General features: G+C 45.4%; 1 protein-coding gene across 1 annotated transcript in view; it reads right to left on the reverse strand.

The window, feature by feature from the left end:
- Positions 1-25,532, reverse strand: part of ANKRD55 (ankyrin repeat domain 55) — an 872,819-nt gene that overhangs the window by 587,119 nt on the left and 260,168 nt on the right. Inside the window, exon 3 of the mRNA XM_069222305.1 lies at positions 19,094-19,224. Within this exon, the coding sequence (XP_069078406.1) occupies positions 19,094-19,224 (131 nt within the window). The remainder of the gene's footprint in view (positions 1-19,093; positions 19,225-25,532) is intronic.

Consider the following 25,532-nt stretch of genomic DNA (forward strand, 5'->3'; position numbering starts at 1 on the left):
AGCAGCGCGTCGTTCCTTCAGTCGCAGATCGGAGTCACGTCGATCTTCCCCCCCCCCACGGCGCTCTGTGAGTGGATTTCCTCCTCTTAGGCTGCCAACTTCTCATTTCAGGGTCCCAGGAACTGGATGGGCACCACAGTGCAGAGCAGGAGTCTCTCCAGAGACTACAGGTGCTGGCAGAGAGAAGTCTTTGCTGTCCCTGAGACTTCAAACAACAGGAGTCAAGCTCTAAATCAAGCCCTTGGAGATTTCTTCTCAAGATGGAAGGCACACAAAGTCCAGTCTTTGCCCTCTTACTCTGGCAGAAGCAGCAACTGCAGGATAGCTCCACAAAGCACAGTCACAGGCAAGGCAGCACTTCTTCCTCAGCTCTTCTCAAGGCAGAGGTTCCTCTTGTTTCCAGACGTGTTCTAAACTCTGTGGTTTTGGGTGCCCTTCTTATACCCAATTTCTCCTTGGAGTAGGCCTACTTCAAAGCAAAGTCTCTCTTGAATGTGAAATCCTGCCTTGCCTAGGCCAGGCCCCAGACACTCACCAGGGGGTTGGAGACTGCATTGTGTGAGGACAGGCACAGCCCTTGGAGGTGTAAGTGACCACTCCTCCCCTCCCTCCTAGCACAGATGGCTCATCAGGAAATGCAGACTACACCCCAGCTCCCTTTGTGTCACTGTCTAGTGTGAGATGCAACCAGCCCAACTGTCAAACTGACCCAGACAGGGAATCCACAAACAGGCAGAGTCACAGAAATGGTATAGGCAAGAAAATGCTCACTTTCTAAAAGTGGCATTTTCAAACAGACAATCTAAAAATCAACTTTACTAAAAGATGTATTTTGAAATTGTGAGCTCAGAGACCCCAAACTCCACATGTCCATCCGCTCCCAATACACTTTAATCATATTTTTAAAGGTATCCCCCATGTTAACCTATGAGAGGGACAGGCCTTGCAACAGTGAAAAACAAATTTAGCCATATTTCACTGTCAGGACATATAAAACACATTACTATATGTCCTACCTTAACCATACACTGCACCCTGCCCTTGGGGCTACCTAGGGCCTACCTTGGGGTGTCTGACATGTAAGAAAAGGGAAGATTTAGGCCTGGCAAGTGGGTCGAATTTACAGTTAAAACTGCACAAACAGATACTGCAGTGGCAGGTCTGAGGCATGATTACAGAGTTACTTATATGGGTGCACAACCAGTGCTGCAGGCCACTAGTAGCATTTGATTTACAGGCACTGGGCACCTTTAGTGCACTGTACTAGGGACTTACTAATAAATCAAATATGCCAATCATGGAAAAGCCAATTACATACACATTTTGTAAAGGAGCACTTGCACTTTAGCACTTTAGCAGTGGTAAGGTGCCCAGAGTAACAAAAACAGCAAAATCAGAGTCCAGCACACATCAACAACCTGGGAAACAGAGGCAAAAAAGTTAAGGGAGACCACGCCAAGGATGAAAATCCTAACACAGACTGTGCTATGCAGACAGTGTGCATTCCGAACGTGCTGGCAGGGAGGCCTCTCCACTGCCCATTACATAGTTGTGGGCAGTGCTGGGGCTCCCCTGTGGGCCCTAGCACTGGCTTTCCTTCCAGTCTTTTCATTGCAGGGGTCTGCTATGAAAAGGCTGGCAGAAAGTGGAGTTGTGATCAGCACGGCGGTGCCAAACTCAGTGCTGCCAGGGCTGACCACAACCCCGACCTCCACCCCACTGTCAGCATCTAAGATCCTGACAGTGGCAGCAGTCTCCTGGCAGTCCGACCGCCACAACTGAAATCAGGTGGTTGGACTGCCAGGAGTGTGGCGGTCTGACCGCCACCGCGGGTTTGGTGGTTCTTGGACCGCCAAAGTCGTAATCATTCCCTAGTTGGTGGCTGGGGTTACTAAAACAGCTCTTCTTACCTCATCATCAACTAATCGATCAGTTACATAAGTTCCACAGCTTATCAAGGAGTATTATTGAGGCTGTTCATGGATCATACTTCATTGGCAAAGCCCATTTAACCTCTCATTCCTATTGCAGTATATGTCTATGTGGAAAGATATCTTTTTATGTTTAAATCACTTTATATTAATAGAACTAGGCTTGGCTCAGGACAGCAAGCCACAAAACAAAGTATCCTGGAAGGAAGGAACAACCTATATTAGTATTGCGTAGCTAGTATTCCAGCAAAACATTAACCTTCCTCACAGCATTTTCATATAAAAATAACTCTTCAAATGGGAATGTGAGACATCTCTACAGAGCAGCGTTAAAAGTACAATCAGTGGTAAAAGGAAAGGAAGGAGGCAAGGGTGGTTTCCAGAAGAAGAATTATAAACAAGGGGTTCTGCATAAACAGGAACTAACAAGGGAGGTTACAAAATGATAAGGTAACAGCAAACTACAAAATAAGATTCTACACCTGCCCTGTATGGCCTCTTGGGCTTATGCAAGGGTTCAAGTGGTGTCAAGTGTGAGAGCTGCACTATTGTCTAATTAACTACTCACCAGCACTCCTGCTGTCACACCATGTCACCATTACATTGCTTTGGTTAATGTGACCCAGAATAGTTGGGACAGTCTCCAATCACATACAAATATACAACTTGGCATCTCACTTTCTTGTTAAAAATGCTGAGAGGAAGGGACACTCATGTTTAGGAGTTCATTTTCTTGCACCTGACACACTTTCTTTTTGGCTTGAGTTGCTGTGGTGGCCTGGAAAGGCAAATCTGCCTGTCTTTAACTTTTAGGTTATGTTTCAAGACTCCACTTTTTTCAATAAGGAAGCTTGTATGTTAGAGTCTTTGAGGACCAGGATGATTATGCTATCATCACTATCATCTCTGGATCACAGAGACCTTGTAGGAGACTTGCATGTGTCAGGAAAGCTTGTTGTTCAGTAAAAAACTGTAATCTGTCACTGACACAAAAGAAGGGGTTGTGTGTACGCTCAAAACTCGAATATGTAAGGCACACATCGACTTTTCTGGAGCCTCAAGCTTGCTGTAAAGTGCCTGCATCACCCCTTACACATTACCTCAAAAATATGTCTATGTCATCAAGCTCCACTTCTACTGGGCCCACTTAGCTCCCCATCTATTGTACTTTCATATCTACTATGTCCATAAAAGCTTCCGCATCTGTCACCTTAGTCTCCATATGTTCCATATGTGAGCTTCACCTATGGCTGATGTCTTTTCCATCTTGTCAAGCTTTTTTAAAATCAATCCTAGTGCAGCCATCATCTCTCATTGACACTCAGCGAAGTCCCCCGCTGCTGTGTCACAATTATTTCCAACACTGACTTCTTTTTGAGGTTGGAAAACATTTATCTTTTCTCTTTTTTGGTGCTTTTCTGCTACCATGGAATGCATAGGTCACCTTGCCATTCTTACTCTGCAGCTAGGCCCAGTAAGGTCTGCTAGCCCTGTTCAGCTGACATACACTGATAAGTCTGGGAAATGCTCCAACCATTTTAGAGGTGTGACGGTGTCTCTGGCACACAATCCTCTCCCATAATCAGGCCAGTAACACAAGAGCCTCCTCTCATTGCTGGGCACCATCTTGTTCCATCCCTTTCCCAGGGGGCTGGGAGGGGGTGAGCTGTTGCCACTTAAGTTACTTGGATGTGGGGGCGTGGCTAACATGGCAGCCGGAGTGGACGTGTGATCTGAGCTCTGCTCACGGCCCACCATTAATCATCGAAATACTGGGGTCCCTGCAGCCGTCAGCAACTAAAATCGGCTGCGCAGGGACAGCGCGAGTCTCTGGCGATGAGCGCTGCCTGAAACAAGAACTGGGACGACTCAGGGGGACAGCACTGCACAGTCCCCCGTGCGAGTCTGGACGAGCGAGGAAAGGCCTGACCTTTACCCGACGTGGCCTGCAGCGGAAGCAACGCCGGATTTTCAGAGGACCGCGCCGGCCCGCGGAGAAGAGGCGAGGCGGGACGACGCCCCCCTCCCGGAGGCAGGTACTACCTCTCCCTCTAGGGGCCGGGGCGCATTGGTGGTGGCCCTCGTGTGCGACGGCGACGGGGGACGCGCTTGGTACACAGTCGGGTCTCGTGCTGTATGAGACACCGAAATAAGGATGAAAGAGACTTACCCCCTAGACGCCCTGCGACTGGCTAAGGGCACCCCCCCCCCCCGTGAAGAGGGATCGGGCCGCGACTGACGGACAAGATGGCGCTGAGGCCCATTGCGGCGCGAGTGCGACCCTCCCACCGAGGACAGAGCTGGTGCTGCCCTCCGGATGTGGTAACCGGAGGGAGGCACGAACATAATAGCGGCTGTAGCTGCTGACGGCGATCGATACAGTGAGATAAGAAGGCGGTGGGGAGCCCCCTGACATTTTCCCCTGTGGTGAGCCGGTTATGTGGGGTGGAAGGAAGAGGAGCACGAAGGGAAATAAAGAAAGAAGGAAAACAAGTGAAAATAGCAAGAAGGAAAACAAGAGGAAGTAGGAAAAGAGAGATTAACCAGGAAAATAGAACAGTGGAGGGATAAAGGGGCGCCCAAAAAAATAAGACAGAGAAAATAGAAGGGCCTCGTGAGCAAACCTGGCAAACTCCCTCAGAAAACGTTAGCTAATCGTGACCACACAACACCCTAGGCTCTATCTAAACTTCAATACCATAGCTTAACACGCGGAAATCCAGAGGACAGGGACGAAGAGCAACAAAAGAAACAAGACAAAGCTGAAGCAAATTCAGTAGCGTACCACGTCACGCAAACCAAATACAACACACGAAAGTACCAGGACAACCGTCGCTTTGCACAATAAACAACGCTAACACGGCGCAAATAAATATGGGCAAATCAAAACTTTTGAAAACACATCCAAACGCTGAAACTGAGACAACTCCCCTCGTAGGAGAAATGGGCACTCAAACTAACGCCTTACGAAAGATGTCTGAAACATTGGCTGCTCACTCTACACAATTCACCAAAGTGCTACAAGCGGTATTAGACACGAAGACCTCATTAGAAGGAAAAATAGATTCAGTGGTATTGGAAGTCAACCTTCTTCACACCGATCAACGTAAGCTGGTGGAGAGAATCACCATCACTGAGTCGGCACTCGAAACAGCCCAACCAGCAATATCCGAGATGAAAGCCCTAATCCAACGTATGGAAAACAACATAGCATCAATACAACGCAGAGCTAGGGACGCTGAGAGCCGATCACGTAGCAATAATGTAAGGTTCCTAGGGGTCCCTGAATGACTAGAACTTCCGAACGCTGAGCACTACCTGGAGAGATGGCTCAGAGATACTGTACTACCTCAAACCATCTCACAAACACTAGTAATAGAATGCGCACACAGAGTCACGGGTAGACCACCCCGACCGGGCGCTCCGCCCCGCCCGCTGATAGCGGGGTTCCTAAACTTTAGGGACCGAGATCAAGTATTACAAAGCTTCCGAAACAAAACCCCTTTACGAATGGAGAACGCCAAGATAACAGCATACCCTGACTACACAATGGAAGCCCAACGCAAACGTGCTACTTTCACAAGAGTGAAGCAGGTTCTCCGGGACAAGAATATTGCCTACTCCCTCCTCTTCCTGGCTAGACTGAGGGTAATAGATAGCGACAGGCCTCTCTTCTTTCCATCAGCAGAGAACGCATGGACATGGCTACACGCCAAGGGTCTGGTAGACCCAGTGACGGAACCGGACGGATGCAGCGAGTGGCTGGAGCAACGCCCCAGAATAAAGAAAAAAAACACCACCAGGGCCCAAGCCATGGCAACAAAATCACAGGCTGCAGATGCACAGGCACAGGTCCTCAAAGTGGCAACTACATTCACATCTGCGCAATCCTCACCTAGAACTGAGAATAGAGACTCGGACTCAAACTCCTCACGGGATTACCCAAGTCCCCCTTCTTCACCACTCATGTCTGGTCCCGCTCTGACCCCACGCTCAGCAGATGACATATGAAACGGCACAAACAAGTTAGGAAAACTAAGCCTCTATACAAGCAAGCGTCATACTAGAATAATAGCAGACACAATTGACCTAGGGCAGTTCGGGAACGACATATAAACCAATATATACAGGATAGATTATACCCTTCCAAGAATGTGCACAGCAGATGGATACCCAGGAAGGCCGACACGAATGAACTAGCTTCAAGCGCAAGAAGAATTTAGAAATCCGGACGACCGAGACATGCAGGGATACGAGATCATCCATGTGGGCCAAGGACGGTCGCTAGCAAGGACCCCCATTGACCGTGTCCCCACACCCAGGGGGTCACTGTATGGACCTGAAGTTCAGTAATGTAAAGCATGGCACCGGTTGTGCCGCACAGTTTGTTATGGTTATGTTTTCGATTTTTGTTAATGATAATACGCCAATTTGTATATCCCAACTGTGGTCACAGATGATATGCCCAAGGGGGAGGGGACTTAGAGGGAGGATGCTAAATCGTAAAGGATCTACAATCACTGCAGTGAAACTACCGTGCGATACAAAACTAACACCATGGCTACATACAGTATTTTAACCTGGAATGTTAGGGGGATGGCCAATATAAATAAATGCAATAGAATCTATAACTACCTCAAACGCCATAAAATTCATATAGCAACATTGCAGGAGACACACCTAACAACTGAAGATCTAAATATGGTCAGGAAAAATATACGGCACTAACACATTGACGTACACAAGAGGTGTACTGATATGGATAGCCCCCAATGTCCCCTACACAGTGGAACACACACAAATAGACAAAGACGGCAGATATGTTCACTTAAGAGGGGAACTGGATGGTTAAAAGCTGGGCATCACAGGTATATACGCACCCAATACTAAACAGACAGATTTCCTGCAGTCCACTTATGCAGCACTAACATGGGACCCACTGATCCCTAGCATATGGGGAGGAGATTTCAACTGCACACCAGACACTAACATGGATAGATCACACCCCCCACTAGAAGGTGCCCCAAGCAGAAGACTGTCCCAAATGCTGTGGAACTGGATGTTAGATAGAAGATTGCACGATGCATGGCAGAACCTACATCCCACGGACAGAGAGTACTCCTATTTTTCCCCAGTACACCAACTACATACCCGTATAGATTTGCAATTATGCACAAGCGAACTCACAAAATTGCTAATCAAGGCAACCTGCCTGGCTAAACCAATATCAGACCACTTCCCCCTAGTGTCTACGATATGCTGGGATAGAACACACACGAACACACTCACCTGGCGCTTACAGCCGTCCTTATTGCTTGACCCCCCCTTCCGAGAGGAACTAGCAGAGGGCATAGACTCATACTTCAAAGCAAACACAAACACGGCATCGTCAAGAGCAATAGAATGGGACAGCCACAAAGTGGTGATAAGAGGCTTGTGCATGACCACATCAGGAGGAGTCCGTAAGACACTACATAAGGAATTGTGTGATATTGAGAGGGTAATGAGGGAGGCGGAGAAGATAATGAGACAGAATGGGGAGGGCGCAGGAAATATGATTGAGCTGAAAAAGCAATGGGCTGAAACGGATGCGCGGTTTGGAAGTATGATTACAGCCACTACACAGCACGAATACATGCTGAAGGCGACCGATCCAGCAGGTTGCTGTCCTGGCTACTAAACGGCGAACAACAACACTCCACCATAAATGCCATCCGTACGGAGGAGGGCAATATAGTCAATACACAAATAGAAATTAATTAGACTTTTAAACGATACTATACAAAGCAAACCCCCCGTCCGAACGACAAATAAGTGAATTCTTCCAGACACTCCAATTAAATAAACTGTCAGAAGAACAACTGACAGAACTAGAAAAACTAATCGAACTGGACGAGATCCAACAGGCGCTGAGGCAAATGGTACAAAATAAAGCCCCAGGTGGAGATGGACTCCCAGTGGAGTACTACCAGGTCTTTGCAAAGCAAACGATGACACCATATTTAGTAATGCTACAAGAAGCATTTGAAAAAGGGCATCTCCCAGAGTCGCAGCGCAAGGCAACTATAGTGGTCCTCCATAAGAAAGGACGCGACCCATTAGATGTCCGGTCCTATAGACAACTGTCACTATTAAATTCTGATTGTAAATTATTAAGGAAGGTACTGGCAAACCGTCTTCTCCCATCAACGCCAACACTAATCCACCCGGACCAATCTGGTTTCATACCTGGTCGCAGCACACATACAAATATCAGATGCCTACTACGTCTTATAACTGAAACCCCAGGGACAGATTACACAAGGGCGGCGGTATTACTGGATATAGAAAAGGCCTTTGACACATTGGGCTGGCCATATCTGCTGAGATCTCTAAAAAATATGGGCTTCGGCAGTACATTTATAAGATGGATGAAAACACTATATGCAGATCCGAAAGCAAGAGTGAAGACAGGCAAAATCATATCGGAGAAATTTGTAATAGGCAGAGGCACCAGACAGGGATGCCCACTGTCACCGCTGCTATTCGCAATAGCAATAGAACCATTAGCAGCAAGCCTACGACAGGAGGCTCCAAAGTGGGGCATTCCTGATAGAGGGGCACATAAGGTTATCTCTTTATATGCAGACAACATGCTGATATATCTGCGCAATCGCTCGGAATCCCTATCAGACATATTGCACCTGCTAAACACATTCGGGGACATATTGGGCCTACAGGTGAACTGGGCAAAGTCATGCCTGTTCCCGATGCAATTAATCCCAGACCCCCACAGAGAAACAATCCCAAAGCATAAGCTACAGTGGTGCTACACCACTTTCAAGTACTTAGGGGTACAAATCTACCACAATGAACAAGACCTCAGAGAAGGCAACCTAGATCGAACGATCAGGGCGATAAGAAATTCAATGCCCTTCTGGTGTTCACTTCCGCTCTCACCCATGGGGAGAGTAGCTATAGCCAAAATGATCATATTGCCACGTATTTTATATTATTTCTCGGCATTACCACTTAAGCTCCCCAAGAGCTACTTCGCGCCTCTATCCAGCCTACTAACAGACTTGATATGGAACACAGGTCGCGCCGAGTAGCCCTAGTTAAGACATACTTGCCATTAGAGAAGGGAGGGATGGGAACACCCCAATTTAAATTATACTACGCAGCGGCACAAATACATTGGATCATGGAATGGGCATGTAACCCAAACGGCAAGGAAGGACAAATGATAAACACCCTAATAGGACAAACGGACGTGATACACTGGCAACGCATACCGACAATATCCTACTGGGAGTGGCGGACTGGATATGGCGCCGATATGTAATGATAACAGGGCACAAACCACCATATTCATCCAAAATCCCATTACTAGCTACCCCGGGGCTAAACAATATAATATGACAATTTAAATTAACAAATTGGGTAGATAAAGGCATTAACACAATTGGCGACATATTTGAAGAAGGACATTTCTTACCATATAAAGTACTGACGGAAAGGTACAACCTGGATAAGGGCGACTTTCTCGCATATAAGGCACTACAACAAGTGGTGCGCGGAACATTGGACAGGGCAGCAATGAACCTAACACTGCACCAATACTTCATGAGTTATTGACAGGGGCAGGCATACAAGCAGATATATCCTGGATATACCGTACATTACAGAACCACCCAGAGGAGGCCCAAACACAAGAAAAAAACATATGGGGGACAGCCCTACAAACACCTCTTCTCACAAAACAATGGAACATGGCACTGACAAATACAAAAGAAGTATCACGCAATGCCTGTTTCCGGTACACGCAACTCAGTTATTGACACCAGACCTACCTTACCCCAGCAAAAATAAAATGCATGTTCTCACAATCTAATTCGGAATGCCCGAGATGCGGGACACCGGAAGCAGATTTTTTACACATGACATGGAGCTGCCCACCGGTATATCGCATAATGTTGAAAAAGGCATGTGTAGAGCAATAACATTTAAATTGCTCATGTCCATCACAGAAAACAGATTGAACCTTTTCTTGCTCGTAATGTCCTCAGTTTAAATAAGGTGAAGGCAAGCCTGTCCAGCCGTTTCTGTAAACTGGATTTAAGAAATCTCAACCAGGTTTCCTGCTTAAAAAACAAGGTGCACCTCCTACTGCCTCGCGTACAGCACTGCATTCCCCTTTCGTCCTCAGGCCTGCGCCGTGCTTGTGTTTTGAAATTAACTAAATGGTTAAATGCAATAATACAAATGGCAGTTGAACTATGGTGAGTAATGTAGCTGTCGGGCAGATCCGAGTTTAGCTCAGGGGGATAATGTGACTCGTGCAAAGCACAAGTGTAGCGTGCAGATCAAAAAAGGGTTTTTGTTATGTAGCTAAATCAGAGGGTTACTGATGTTGTCAAAGGGTTCCTTGCAGTTGATAAATTATAATCCTAATATAGCACAGTAACGTGTGAACTGTTATCAAAGAGCTTCATGCAAACTGCAAAGCATGGGTTTAGAACATTATTGTGTTTTCCCAGTCTTTACTTATTCTAAGGTTGCTAAGTAGGGTTCTTCTGGATAATAATAAAAGTTTAGTAGTAAATGCACCCCAACCACTATGCTTTCTCCAAACTATGCATTCTTCACATATAATGCCCACCAGTATGAATGACATGTGACTCCTACACCTTGCAGCACTCACTGTCTTAAGTAACATGTCCTATACATTCGCTTACACATTTAATATGTGTGTGATGTAACACACTCTAACCCCTACTCTGCATCAGTGGAATGGGTAACATTATAAAAAAAAAATGCCCATGACAAAGGATCTATGCAGAGATGAGAAGCACCATCGGAGTATTGGAGGGTGGTAATGAGGGAATCCGTGGAGAACGAGGTTATTGCCAGGGGACGGGACGGGGCACCAACAAAGATTGTCGCACCATCTTTCATGGTGCATAGCTAAAGGTGGGAGAGCTGCTGAAAGCTTGAGTCAAACTAGCACCTGAAGCATGGCCATGGCTCTGGCTGAACTCGAAGTCCTGTTGGAACTTCGAACCCATAACAAGCGAACCTTTCATATGGCTTCTGCCTGCCACCCTTGCTCTACCTTTATGCACCAAGAGGTAACAATATTTAGTGGCTGATTAGTGCAAAGTGAAACCACAAAAACTGGATTAATCACAGCCTCCCCATTAGCCAAACTGGTTGATCTTAGGCAAATATTTTAATTTACTGACCCTCATTTTTCTTAACTGATATATGAAGGCACCTTCAAATATGCGAGTTCAAAATGCCAGCCGTATAAAACCTATTGGGCTCGATTTAATAGACTATAATATTGCTCTTTCTATAATGAACTGGACCAAATACAGGGTTCACATGACAAATGTCTTGCCTCTTAGTTCACTAATGCCACTGTCACCAGATTGTGGTGGGAGCATGAATGGCTCTAAATTCATTTTTTTTAAACTACCCCTTTTTATAAGTACTTCTCACGGCAATGGTATAACATGATGTATTAATGTCAAGGCTTCCATTTGTTGAAGAAATACACTTTTTGAATTTTAAAGAGACTTTATCATATTTTATTTGATGTTTGTGTAATTTATGTAGCAAACATTTTAAGGGCTTGAATTGTGCATGAGCTTTATGAGCCAAGCCAGACCCTTGGTTTAGCTCTGGCTTGACTCGTCTTGTTAATTCTGTGGCTCAATGACCTCTAGGCTCATTCCAGCAGACCGTGCATTCCAGGGCCCTGAAGAAAAGACACCTATGCAGTGGATTGTGGGGCACACTGGTAGGAAGGCACACTTGTAGACTGGAGGGGTTCATTTCATTGTGATTTCTGTTTCTGTAAAGCTTTTATTTTAACACTTCCAGTTAAAGGAGAACATAGAGCATGATTAGAAATACTTAACATCATGTGACTGATGTGCACTAATACCAAAATCTGTCAGTGCCCCGATGTAACCTGCTAGACAAATGCTATGTGCTGGAGCCTTGGATGAATTCCTCCCCCAATCCTTGAAAAATAGCCTTTTCTTAAAGAGCGAGTGAGAGTGAGTGTGTGTGTATATATATATATATATATATATATATATATATATATGAAAAACCATTAAGGGGCAGATTTCCTACCACTTCACGCAACATGGCACAGTAAATGAAGTTTCTGTGCTGCGTTGCATGAATGTGCAGAAGAATACCATATTTCCAAAGAAATGGTGCATTGGAATTGGGATTAAACGTTCTGACATGCAAGTTACACAGTGAACCCTCACATAATATCTCTGTTCACTCCCTATTAATCTTTCTCTCTCAGCTCCCTTTTCTCTATCTGTTCCTTCCTCTCTCTCACTGTTCCAGTTATCTCTGCCTGTCTCAGTCCCCCATATGCTTTCTCTCGGTTCCCCCTACCTTGCTTTTTATATGCCCCCTCTATCTTTTTCTGTTTTCAACCTTCCCTCTACCACCCTCAGCATCTTTCTATCTGTTTGTTGCTCCTTTCTCTGACCAACCTTCTTCTGTGATCCTTTTTTCTCTTTTTACTGCTTGTTCTTTCTCTCTCTCAGCAGGCAGACCCTTGTTTGCTTTCCTCTTTTCCCACTGTTCACTCTCACTGTTCCAAATTTCTGTCTCTTCATCTCTGTGTATATCCCTCTCTCCTCCTTTAACACCATCATTTATCTCTCTGTTTCACTCGCTATTAGTACTACTGCCTGTAAATTGTAAGTCTATCTACAGTAACACAGTTTTGCTTCAAGCACTATCATTCAAGGTACGGTGTAAAATGGTGAAAACTGACCCTTATGCCAGCTGTCAAATTCTGCAGTGTGTATATGTTAGCTATTTTTTTCTTCATAGAAATATGTCTAACTACATGTGAATGTTTGTTCAATACTCCAATGTATAATGTAAATTAAACATCATAAATGTATTTTGGCTTGTACTTTTGTCAGCTGTTAATTTTATAACCGTGCAACGTCCTCAGGTGCGTCCGTAAAAATGGCCTTTTGTCCTAAATATTGTCCTGAATTTTGACCCTTTGTCCTGAACTAACGTCACTGTCTAGAATTTGCCTGCTTGCCAGGTGGTCACCCTAGGAGAAACCCTGCTAAGCTCCATGATTTAAAGCCTTTTACAGACTACCTGACGCATAGAGGAAAGGACAGCCTCTGTGGAATGAGCACTGAAGGAAGTGACAGACTGCCTAATCAGATGTAAACATGAAATTACCAAACTGGACCACACCTGCTGACTGACACCGGGCTACAAAAATCCAAGGAAGAGAGCAGTCGCGGCTCACGCTAATGGAAAGGAGCGGGCGGCGCGTGCGTGTGCATGGGGGTCGGGGATAGTTTAATAAAATTTTAAAATGTACATTAAAAAAAAAAAAAACATGTACCTCCGCTCCCGCGCTGCTCCTCTGTCTCGCTGGCAAGGCAGGCACAGGCTCCAAGCCTGCCCTGCACCAATCCTGACGTTGCTTAGAGCAGCGTTAGGATTGGCTGGGAACGCCCAGCCAGGGCGCTCCAGGCAGAATGGGAGCCTGTGCAGGCTCTCTCCAGCCCAGCAAACAGGTTGCTGGGCTGGGGAGAGCACTGTGCGCATGTGTGTTTGGCCGGCCCGAGACGGCTGGCCAAACACACATGCGCTCTAAGGGGAAGTGCTGAGCACGCCCCCTCACACTCATCATCCCTGTGGCTTCGCCCCCTTTTCCCAAAAAACGATCATAAACATAGATAATTTTTTGGGAAAAAGGTTTGCAGCTACTGCTGCTGGCGGGAGGGGTGGGGGGGATATGACGCTCCTCCGCCCCTATTGAGGAGCCGCTCATGGAAGAGAGACCTTGAAACATCAATACATGGAAGCCTACAATCTCTTTATGACTGCATGCTTAGAATTAAAGACAAATGCACTGCAAAACTCAGCAAAAGCGGACTGGGTTTTTATACTGTACCCCTATTTCCTGCTAAGGCGGAGGAAGTGTTTGCTCCGAAGTGGGTGATCTGAACACCAAAGATAGTGACAAATATGGATAGTGAAAGTCACTGGACTTCCAACTAGAGTTCTCGCGGGATCACGCCCTGAAAGGGGTACGCTTATTGTACAGATAGGCAATTAATCAACGGGAACCATTGAGCAGAGCAGCAGCTGGGAAAAAGAACTAGTTGTTTCAGAGGAACAGAGTGCCCGCTGTTCCAGATCTCGGCTGCTCCACACGACTGAGAAGACAAGATCTGCAGGTATTAAAACAAGCATTTGCAATACAATTGGTCTCGCGTTTGCTTGAGTTAGAGTTATTAGCGTTGTAAATTTCTAGCTCACATAAATTGGAAATGAAAAGTAAAACAGTTGACATAAGCAAGCCAATTCAAGGTGCCACGGCCGCCATGAGCGTGAGCGCAAAAGGAAAGATACAAAAGAAGTTTGCTCGCAGGCAAACATATTGCCAAATTGTGCAATTATTCAAGGTGGTAACAAATCTGTCCCAAGGAGGGACATACGTAAAGCATTTACCAATGATAACAAAGGATTTTTGAAAGGCAAGCCCATGAACGAGTGATAGTGATGGGCGTGCGGTGGGTGTGGTTAAAAGTCCACAGATAGATTACAACACATCAAAGCACTTGCACACTCGACCTAATAAAAACGGAGTGTTTTTCATATGACTGATGCTCCTCTCTGGTTTCCAGCTGAATTACGCATCAGACATGGAGACAAGGTGCATGTTGTCTCCCAACATATGGCGCCCAAGACTTTTTGGGTCAATCGAAGGTAGAGTCTGCTAGGGCTGAAGGGGTGCCCACCTCCTCTGGCTCTGTTGCTAAGTATGACCCAGTGTGGTACCTTTGCTCTGCCTAATTCTGCTTTCTAAATCGTGTTATTGGGAGCTGGACTACGAGTTGAATGTTGCATGTTGTTGGATCTTTGAGATCAATGAGATGCAGTGTTGTATTGATTTTATAAATTGTACTGCTGTTTCCCTTTCTTTTGTCGCCCAACAAAATTTTTTAATCATAACTTTCTTTAATATTTGAGAGGTACTGCAAGATGCCTCACTAACCTATTTTATACTTATTTATTTATTGTATTTATTAGTTGTGAAAAATAACTGGATCTATACTGGTAAATATTGATTTCAAATCTAAAAGGTTTCTGAGGAAGCTCTCTTGGGCTGCATCTGAACCCAAGCGAAAGCCAGATTATTTCCTCACCATCTCTGGAAAATGCAGAAAATTCATCCCAAAATCGACACACTATCAACAAGAGATTAGCAATAGGGTCTAACAACAAAGGCTAGGGACACAGCTTTCTCCCCCCAGTGTAACACACAAGCATCAGGGAACAAGAAAACCAGAACCCTTCCAGGGTCCCACTCCACCTAGAGGTTACATGTTAGACCTATGCAAACGTCAAGCATACACAAGGACACTTAAGAGTCTTTGGTCTGTGAAAATAAGGGTTTTAAAACATCTTCTGCCCAGCCGGGCTCATAAACTCATAGCACACGCCAACCTCTTCCCTGCATTCACAGCTGCTCCCCTTCTCCTATACCCTGGCTGGCTTTTATTTAGGAGGATGCTGACTCCCTCTTGGCCAGGTGCAACTGATTCAGGAGTTAACTCTCTGGCTAATAAGAGGCATTATAAAAAATACCTAAATTCTTAAGGGAGTTTCACAAAAGTATGAAAAAATATTTTCACATGCTGCTACTATGTATCACATGATGTCAGAACTCCTCACAGGATCACAACCTGAAGAACTAATATCACACAATGAGCACTGCCTGAGTGGAATACCTTAAATAGAGTGGTTCTCCAGCTTGTTTGTTAGAGGCTCTGAGCCACTGGAGTCCATGTAGAGTTTTGCATCCTCACAGAATGTTCAAGATGAACAAAATTCCTTTGTGTTTGTATTTTAAAGGTAGCAGATGAGATTTTTTTAGGCAACAATGGTCACTGAGGGCCTAATTACGAGTGGTGGCATTTGGACCGCCACAATCCTGGGGGTCTGACTGCTGGATTACGGACCACCAGGAGACCGCCGCCTCCACCGGGATCAGGGATCCTGACAGGTTGGCAGCAGCCAAAGTCATGGTTAGTCACAGTGGTGCTGAGTTCGGCACGACTGTGCTGATCACAACTTTGCTTTCCGCCAGCCTTTTCACGGCGGGCCCTCGCCATGAAAAGGCTGGTGTAAAGGCAGTGCTGGGGGCCACAGGAGGGCCCCTGAACTGCCCATGATCATGTAGTGGGCAGTACAGGGGCCCCTCTGCCAGCACTATCGGAATGCGCACTGTCTGCTATGGCAGACAGTGCGCATTCCAAGGGGTGCTGTCTGCAACAGCATTGGCCTCAGCTCGCTAAGTGAGCCGAGGCCAATGCGTAGCACTGTTTCCACTGGCAGAAAAGTCAGACTACAATGGTTTCTGCTAGTCAGCCCAGTGGAAACACTGTAATACAACAATGGTAAGGCTGCCGGATTGATGGCCACCGCCATATTGGAGTTGTGGCAGTTCAACCGCCCAACTCATATTTAGCCTAAGCCTCACCCCCTCTCTATTTCCCTAACCCTTAAGTGGACCTTACAGGGCTGTTCAGGCAGTGAGAGCTGGAAGCCACATCCTATTCCAAGCTCTGCCATTTCTTACACGGCTTTTCAGAATGATAGGTAAGTACATGCATTATTTATACCAGTGGTTCCCAACCTTTTGACTTCTGTGGACCGCCACTTTATCATTACTGGAACCCGGGGATCCCCACTGAATCATTACTGGAAGCCAGGGACCCCGGCCTAAACATTGCAGATGATTTGAAATGCAAAACAATACACAAATAAATACAGAAACAAGCATTCAGAAAACATATTCACATGATAACACATTTTATTTAATTTGCAAATGTAAATAAAATAATAAATAAAATAATTTTAATAGGAAGGCTGGAGGTTTTCTAAATTCAGTTGAAGCCACGCATTGTCCATACTATATTCTGTTTCATGTACCTGTGCTGCTCCCACAAATGAATCTGAGGATATTAACTTCATTTTCAGCCTCCAATTTCAAATTACTTGACATTTTCAGTACGTTTAAAAAAGTTTTATTGTACATTTAACCACCTAATTTATATGCACTTTATGAATCTGTTAATATTATTTAATATTCTAAGCCTTTACAGACCTCCTGAGGAGGATTCACGGAACCCCAGGGGTCCCTGGACCACAGGTTGGGAACCACATGTTTATACCATTCATTTTGTGATTGATTCCCTGCTTTGTCCTCAACATCGAACATCCCATATCATTCAAACATGGGTCAGCTTTCATGATCAAGTACAGGTAACCTGGACACCAGTATCAGTCCTTGCTGGGGTCCTCATGACATATATATATACAGTGCTTGAAACAGTAGCTTTGTGTTTGTGGGGCTGCTGCTGACCTTTATTTTTAGGGTGTGACTTATTGTTCAGTTGTAACTCAGAATCCTCCAACTTCGGTGGGAATTTCTAAATATAAAATAAAATCTGCTTGCTGAATTTTATCTATCCCTGTGATAGCATGAAATTCAGTCCGTGGATTTTACACCCTTCTAGCCATTTGCTCCAGAAATTGGAGGATTTTGAGTTACCACAGATTTTATATCAGGCTAAGTTTGTATGTCTACGGGAGTGCAACTCTGAAGCCTCTCAAGTATAAACACATGCTCAAGTTTTGAAGATTGATGTACCTCTCTATAATCTTAGAGTACTTGGCATTCTATTTTTACATTTGTTGTATGCGCACTTCAGTTCATATGAATCATCAAAGCACTTACCAGCTCCTTGCTGTGCCAGAGATGGAAGTCATTTGTCTCAAAGAAAAGCATTTTTCTGCGAATTGTATCCCACCACAGAAACATTGGAACAGAGCATTAGAACCCAGAACCTTCGATCTATCCTGTTGTAGAATGCAGGTGAAGTCTATATAATGAGAAACTTATATAGCCTTATGCATTACCTGCACTATTCTTCAACATGGCTTCAGCCCTGGACTTACATCTATGTAAACAGAAATGAGAAGGTGCTTCAGATTTTTCTATGCTTTCTATAGCTCTTGAGTGACACCGCAAATGAACCTGACTTGTTTTTAGGTCTCACTTAAGACAGAGCATATGCTGTTACATGTTTTTAGGTCTTGCCTGAGAAAGCCACATGTGCTTCACTTAGGAGATATTTTGGCCATTTGCAGGGGGCTTAGAGCCCAGCCCGCCCATTGCTTCATCATTACTCTCATTTTCTTGCCTCTGTTTGGTTAGCACCTGCTGGCTGCACTTCCTCTTCATGTGTTTGTCTTTCCCCAGAGCATAGCCCAAGCACTGCTTCCTTTACCAGAGTGTGTTCTTCCACTACTCACACTTCTGGAGGTACTGTTTATTCTTTTACTTGCACCCACCATTTCCACATTGTTTCTTGCAACGTCCGTCCCGCCCTTTCCTGTGCTGTTACTTGCCCAATTACTTCTGCTCTCATCCCACATTAGTGCTTACCCCGGTCTTTCCACTTTGTTCCTTGCCCTATCCCTCTACCTCTTTGTTGCTGGCCCTGAAGGTCCGGCCCCTCCAGCTCAATCCTGCGTTTTGTGCTTGCTCCATCATTGCTTGCCTCATCTCCCACAACACTCCTCCCTGTTGCTGCTTGCCCCATCCCCTCTTATAGCTTTTCATGTCTCCCTCTTGTGTTGTTGCCTGCCCTCTCCAATCCCGCCAGAAAACAAAAGCGTTATGACGTGGCCAGTGCTGGTCACATTATAGTGTTTATTTTCTAACGTTCGACAGTGCTGCATAGTAGCCATTCTACTGTAGGACATGGCTAAAGGACATTGACAAAGTCAAAAAGCTTTGCATAAACAAGACCTATTGGCTTTAGCTGTGGTGGGTATCTCCCCACTAGGATGTGGACTGAGACAACCAAACCTATTGCACATTTCTACAACAATAGAAAATACAAGAACATTCAGAGCAAAGGGCCGCAGCCTTTCTTAAAGTGGCGAGCAATAGGTGAAAAGCTCTTTACACCACCCCAAAACCATCAAGCCACCTAGGTCCCAACAACTGCTCTTTTATCTACTTCTTTTTAGTTTCAATTTATTCTAGATCTTTCTTTGCTTTGCTAGAAAATAGACATAAATCTGTATACCAGGTATGTTGCCAGAGATAAACTGGTTCGTCCACAGGCATCTTGAGTATTAATATTAGCGCCCATCTTCAGTAACAACTTTACTGTATCAAGCTGGCGTCCAGAAACAGCATGCATCAAAGGTGTACAACCTTGAAAAGAAAACCAAACAGACTTTTCAAAATACAAAGTGTTTAACTTTCAACTCTGCACATTATCATTGTCATTTCCTCCATCTGGCACTTGGTGTTGCATGATATTCCGTTGCATGATGCGTCATGAGCTTGCTCAGTATTACATTTCCTTTGTAGTTGCTATGTAATTAGTAAGCACTTCAAGCTGTGCTTTCAATCAACAGACTAGAGCAAATTATTAGGAAACATATCAATAGGATGAGAGAGTACATGTGAAAGCTTACAGTCGCCAATGAAAGAATGAAATAACAATGAACTTTAAAAGGATGGACCATACACATTCAGGAGAAACAAAAAAATGTAATAAATATTTAACAACTGAATAATGCAGGTGAGTCATCCAGTAATGATTTAAACAAAGATGGCTATTTTAATTCACAGACCACCAAGTGTAGGAAGCTGGCTCTATATATACTATATCAAAATCAGAGATAGTGTGCACAGAGTCCAGGGGATCCCCAGAGACTTAACAGAGGCTAAAGTAGATAATACTGATGCTCTCTTTTTTGTGGTAGTGTAGTTAGGCTTATCAGAGAGTAGTGCAAAGCATATGTTGTACACACACATACAATAGAAGAAGCACCCACTAAATGACTTAATTCCAGACCTGTGGTTTTTATATAGCAAAAATATATTTTGTTAATTTTTTTCTAGAACCACAACATTCAAGTTGAAGGTAAGTACATAAATAGGTATTTCACATTTGTATCAATACCACTTTGATTGGAACTGGTAAGTTGTACAGTTTTTTAACACATGGCAATTATCTGTTTGCAGAGTTGACACTGCAATTTTCAGAACTGTTCCTGAGGGGGGGGGAGAAAAGTTAGTATGTTTTGCTGTTAAGTATAACACTTACAGTTCCAGTCTCCAGGGGTTAGGAAATCCACTGGATGGGGTTTAAGTTAACCCCAAATACCTACTACTAGCAACATGGGGACAGCCGGGTGCAGAGGTCAAAGATGAGGTAAGTTTAACATGGGCTCCTATGGAGACTGGAGGCACTCGGTTTCAGATCTGCTGGTAGGTAAGTACCCGTGTCTTCATAGGGCAGACCTGGAGAGTTTAGAGGAGCACCGAGGGGGCCACAAGTAGGCACCAAACTCACACCATCAGTGGCACAGGGGCAGCCGGGTGCAAACAGAGCATTGGGCTCCCAATAATTTCCTAGGAGGGTATCACTTAGAGCCTGCAGGCTGGGTCCACGGGGTTGGTTCCGGAAAACCACGGTCTGGGCTAGTAGGAGGGCCGCCTGCTGAACATTGCTGCCCTGGAGGTTGGGTTCTCCACAGTCAGGGGGCTGTGGGTGCAGTGTACCTTTTGGCATCGGATATCTTCGTCCAGGGCTTTCACGGACAGGGAACGTCCACTGGATTCACATTGCAGACGTCATCGTAGGGGACAGGAGAGGTCAACCCAGGTTAGGCACTTGCTCAGAATCGCCTGGGGATCCTCTCTAGTTGGTTGGGCCACCTGAACAGGGGCCATGGGCGTCAGGTGCAGAGTGGTCAAGACTTGCTCTGGAGTCCTTAGATGTAATGTCTTCTTACACAAGACCACTGTCCATGGGAGTTCTTGGTCCTCTATGATGCAGGCAGTCCTCTGGAGGCTTGGCATGGGTCACTGGACCCGCAGGATGCATCGTTTTCTTTGCAGGTTTTCTTAAGCAGGAGACAGGCCGGTAGGGTTGGGGACAAGTCAGTTTTCGTCTTCCTTCTTCTCTGCGGGGGGTTTCAGCTTAGCAGTCCTTCTTCTTTCTTCTTGTGAGGTCGCCATGAATCTGACGAACTGGGTTCAGGGGAACCCTTAAATCCTGGATTTAGGGGCGTTGCAGAGGTCAGACTGTCCCTAGGGGTGTCTAAACCCTTCTTGTGTCCACTCCCTTTGGGGAGGGGGACACAAACCTAACCCTATTGGTCCCTGTCCTCCAAACTAAGATGGAGGATTCTGTAGGGAGGAGGTCATCTCAGATCTGGACATCTTAGAGGTGGCCATAACTGGGGTGGTCACTCCTTCCTGCTTTCCCTAATTTTCCCACCGGACTTGCTGCCAAAAGTGGGTCTTTGTCCGGGGGTCGTGCAACTCCACTAGCTGGTGTGCCCTAGGGCACTATAAGAAGAGGCCTTTGAGGCTCACCGCCAGGTGTTACAGTTTCTGCAAGGGGGGGAGGGTGAAGCACCTCCACACAGTGCAGGCTTTGTTTCTGGCCACCGAGAGCACAAAGGCTCTCACCCCTTATGGCTAGAAACCCGTCGGGCTGGCACAGACCAGTCAGTCCTGCACTAAAGGGTTGGGTAAAATACAGGGGCCATCTCTAACGTGGACTCTGGGTACATTGTTCAATAAATCCAACACTGGTATCATTGTGGGTTTATTGTGCTGAGTCGTTTGATACCAAACTTCCCAGTATTCAGTAAAGCCATTATGGAGCTATGGAGTTCGTATTGACAAACTCCCAGATCATAAACTCAATATGGCTACACTGCACTTACAATATCTAAGAATGGACTTAGACACTGTAGGGGTATATTGCTCATGCAGCTATGCCGTCACCTGCGGTATAGTGCACCCTGCCTTAGGGCTGTAAGGCCTGCTAGAGGGGTGACTTACCTATGCCACAGGCAGTGGTTTGTGGGCATGGCACCCTGAGATGGGTGCCATGTGGACTTTGCTTTTTTTTTCCCCACCAGTACACACAAGTTGCAAAGGCAATGTGCATGTGCTTGGTAAGGGGTGGCATAATACATGCTGCAGCCTTTGGGGCCCTTGGTACCATGGGTACCTTTTACAAGGGACTTATCGGGGTGCCAATTGTGTAAACAAAGGTACAGATTATGGGAAAGAACACTAGTGCTGGGGCCTGTTCAGCAGGATCCCAATACACTCTCAATCAAAGTGGGCTTCAAAATCAGGCAAAAAGTGGGGTGTAACCATACCAACAAGGGCAGTTTCCCAGACAACCCCCCCCCCCCCCCAAATGAAAGAGGATAAGACTAACCTTTCCCAATAGAGTCTTCTTTATCTAAGAACCTGGAAAGTCCATCTGCATTGGCATGAGCAGTCCCAGGCCTGTGTTCCACTGAAAACTCCATTCACTGTAGGGATATGGACCACCTCAAAAGTTTAGGGTCCTCACCTTTTATTTGCATTAGCAATCTGAGAGTTCTGTGGTCAGTCTGAACAATAAAGTGAGTACCAAACAAGTATGGTCTCAGCTTTTTCAAGGGCCAAACTACAGCAAAGACCTCCCTCTCAGTGGCACTCCAATGCTGCTCCCTGGGGAGTAACCTCCTGCTAATGAAAGCAACAGGCTGGTCAAGACCATCATCACTGGTTTGGGACTGCTCCTATCCCATGTTCAGAGGCATCTGTCTGCACAATGAGCTGCCTAGAATAATCTGGAGCTTTGAGAATTGGTGCTGAGGACATTGCCTCCTTCAGGGTGTCAAAGTCCTTTTGACAGTAAAGGGTCCAGTTTACCTTTTTGGGCATCTTCTTGGAGGTCAGTTCTGTGAGGGGAATCACAAAGGATCCGTACCCCTTCACTAACCTCCTGTAGTAACCAGTCAATCCAAGGAATGCCCTGACTTGAGTCTGCATTTGTGGAGCTTCCCAGTCCAGAATTGTCTGAATCTTGGGCTGTTAGGGTTGCACTTGACCTCCACCTTCAAGGTGGCCCAGGTATACAATTGTGCCCTGCCCTAATTGGCACTTTGATGCTTTTATGGTGAGGTCTGCTGATTGCAAGGCCTGCAAAACCGTTCCCAGGTGGATCAGGTGATCCTGCCGGGTGAAGCTAAAGACAGCAATATCATCTAGATATGCTACATTAAAGACTCCAAGCCAACAAGGACTTGATTCACCAACCTTTGGAAGGTGTCAGGAGCATTCTTTAAGCCAAAGGGCATAACAGTAAACAGATAATGCCCATTGGGGTAGAGATTGCTGTATTTTCTTTTGCTCCAGGTTCCATCCTAATTTGCCAGTACCCTGCAGTTAAGTCAAAGGTACATAAAAATGTTGCTGCACCTAACTTGTCAATTAATTTGTTTGCTCTTGATATAGCGTTGTCAAACGGTGCCAAAGTTATTGGCGAAACAAAAAGTGCTTTTCCTACATAAAGTAGATCCTAACTATAACTACCTACTGGCGACTGCCTGGACCGCACCTCCCCTAGGCTTTCTTTAATTTAGTTGCCCCATTGATCACCACCTCTCCGGGGCTTCTAACATGTTGGATTAGGGACCACAAGGCCCCCCTCAAGAAACTTCTGATGGTCCGGGGGACTGCCATCCACCCCCCCCCCCCCCCAGGGCTGGCTCTTGCTATGTCCCGGGGTGCCCACCCTAAGGACATAGCTGTTTGCTATAGCTCCGGTTTCAGACAGCGAGACCTGTCAAGCAGCAGCTTCCTCTTTACTGAAGCAAATGCACTGCGAGGTAAGCCTTGAGACTTACCCCGCGGTGCCAGATAGCCAGTAAATGGCATTTTGTTAAATAATAAAAATAAAAAAATATGTAGGGACTATGGGGCTCCCTCGTGGTCCCAGATAGCCCGTAAAACTGAGCATTCAGGGTTCGAGTGCAGCCGGACTAGCTTCACTTTTTTTTTTTTTTAAGTAAAAATTATTTTAATTTTTTAAAACGTAAATGACATATACATTTTTTATTTTAAATTGTACAGAAATACCTCATTCTAAGTCTATCATACCTCAAAGCCTAAAAAATTCTGTATCTCTCTCCCTCTCAATTTCTTTCTCTCTCTGTCTCTCTTTCAATCAATTTCTCCCACTCACACAGACACTTATGCACCCACTCACAGACCCATTCAGACACTCATGCACCCACTTACAGACCCACTGAGACCCTAAGGCACTCATTCACAGCCTCAGTCAGACCCTCACGTACCCACTCGCAGACCCACTTAGACAGTTATGCACCCACTGACAGACCCACTCAGACTGTCACACACCCAGTCACAGACCCACTGACACCCTCATGCACCCTCTCACAGACCCACACACACACACACGGACACACACACTAAAACATTGATGTATGCACCCTCACACCCAAATAGACACTCTGACAGCCACTCACCCCCGGATACATCCTCTCACACCTATTCTCACACCCAGAGAGGCCACTCCCAACTGTCGCCATGCACGGCAAAGGGGGCTGTGCACAGCATGAGGTTGGGTTGGTTAGTGGGGATTGGCCGCAGGGTCTGGCTACAGGTCAGGTCTTGCAGGCAACCTCTGCTGTGCAGAAAAGTAGCTATTTTGTTCCAGAAAGCACCCATTTTGTTATTTGATGTAAATCCGTTCAATGGTTTTCTAGATGTTAAATGAAAAATAAATGTGCATATCTGGGCAGAGCCTATGCACAAATCCGATGGTGGGATCCGATTGGTTGTCAGCACTTCAACCAGGATTTGCTGGCGGTCATCTTGAGATCAACATACATGATAGCAGCACACTGAAACGCACTGTAGTGAATGGCAGGTTTTGTGGGGTCATATAATGGAGAATGTATAAAGGGTGATAACAAATTTTGTTTCAATAGAAATCATTTGTGGATATTGCCATACTAATTTTAGGAATTGTGGTATGTTCTAAGGTGAATCTACCCTGCTGGGATTTCATAAATCATGTTTTCTCATGATTTTCCCATAAAGGTTATGGAAGGTGCTCCAGGAGCTAAAATGAGAGCACATTTGTAAATTCACATTATCTTTCTCAGCCATATGATAATGAAGTCTGACATTTTCAGTAAAACATGAACTTCCAAAAGGAGCAGCCTGTCAGTTGATTCCCTACTCTACTGCAGCCTCCCAGAGTGTTCTGAAGAACAACTGGGGCGCTAACAGTCTTACTTTTGACAAAGGTGTGACACACCTGAAGTCATCAAGATGGAATCAAGCAAGTAAAACTTACAACACTTAATTTTGAAATGAAACAAATGAGGGAGTTCATTTTGTCATAGAAATTATGGTGAGTGCTGTAAAAAGAAACACTAGGACACGTTTGAAGTGAGTTCGCAAATATCTCCCTCTTCTATTTCATTAAAACATTCTGACATGCAGACTGAAACATGCACTTTCAACACAAGCAGCAGACTGCCAGTTAACTCCCTAGTGATCAGTGGCTTTACTACAGCGTTCTAATGAGCAACTAGAGTGCTAACATTCTGAATCCATGAAAAAAGTGTGACACATCTGAACGCCATCTTGATGGAATTGAAGTTGAAAATTGAAAGCATTTTCTA

Source organism: Pleurodeles waltl, chromosome 1_1 (genome assembly GCF_031143425.1).
Source record: "Pleurodeles waltl isolate 20211129_DDA chromosome 1_1, aPleWal1.hap1.20221129, whole genome shotgun sequence".
NCBI classification, from domain to species: Eukaryota; Metazoa; Chordata; class Amphibia; order Caudata; family Salamandridae; genus Pleurodeles; species Pleurodeles waltl.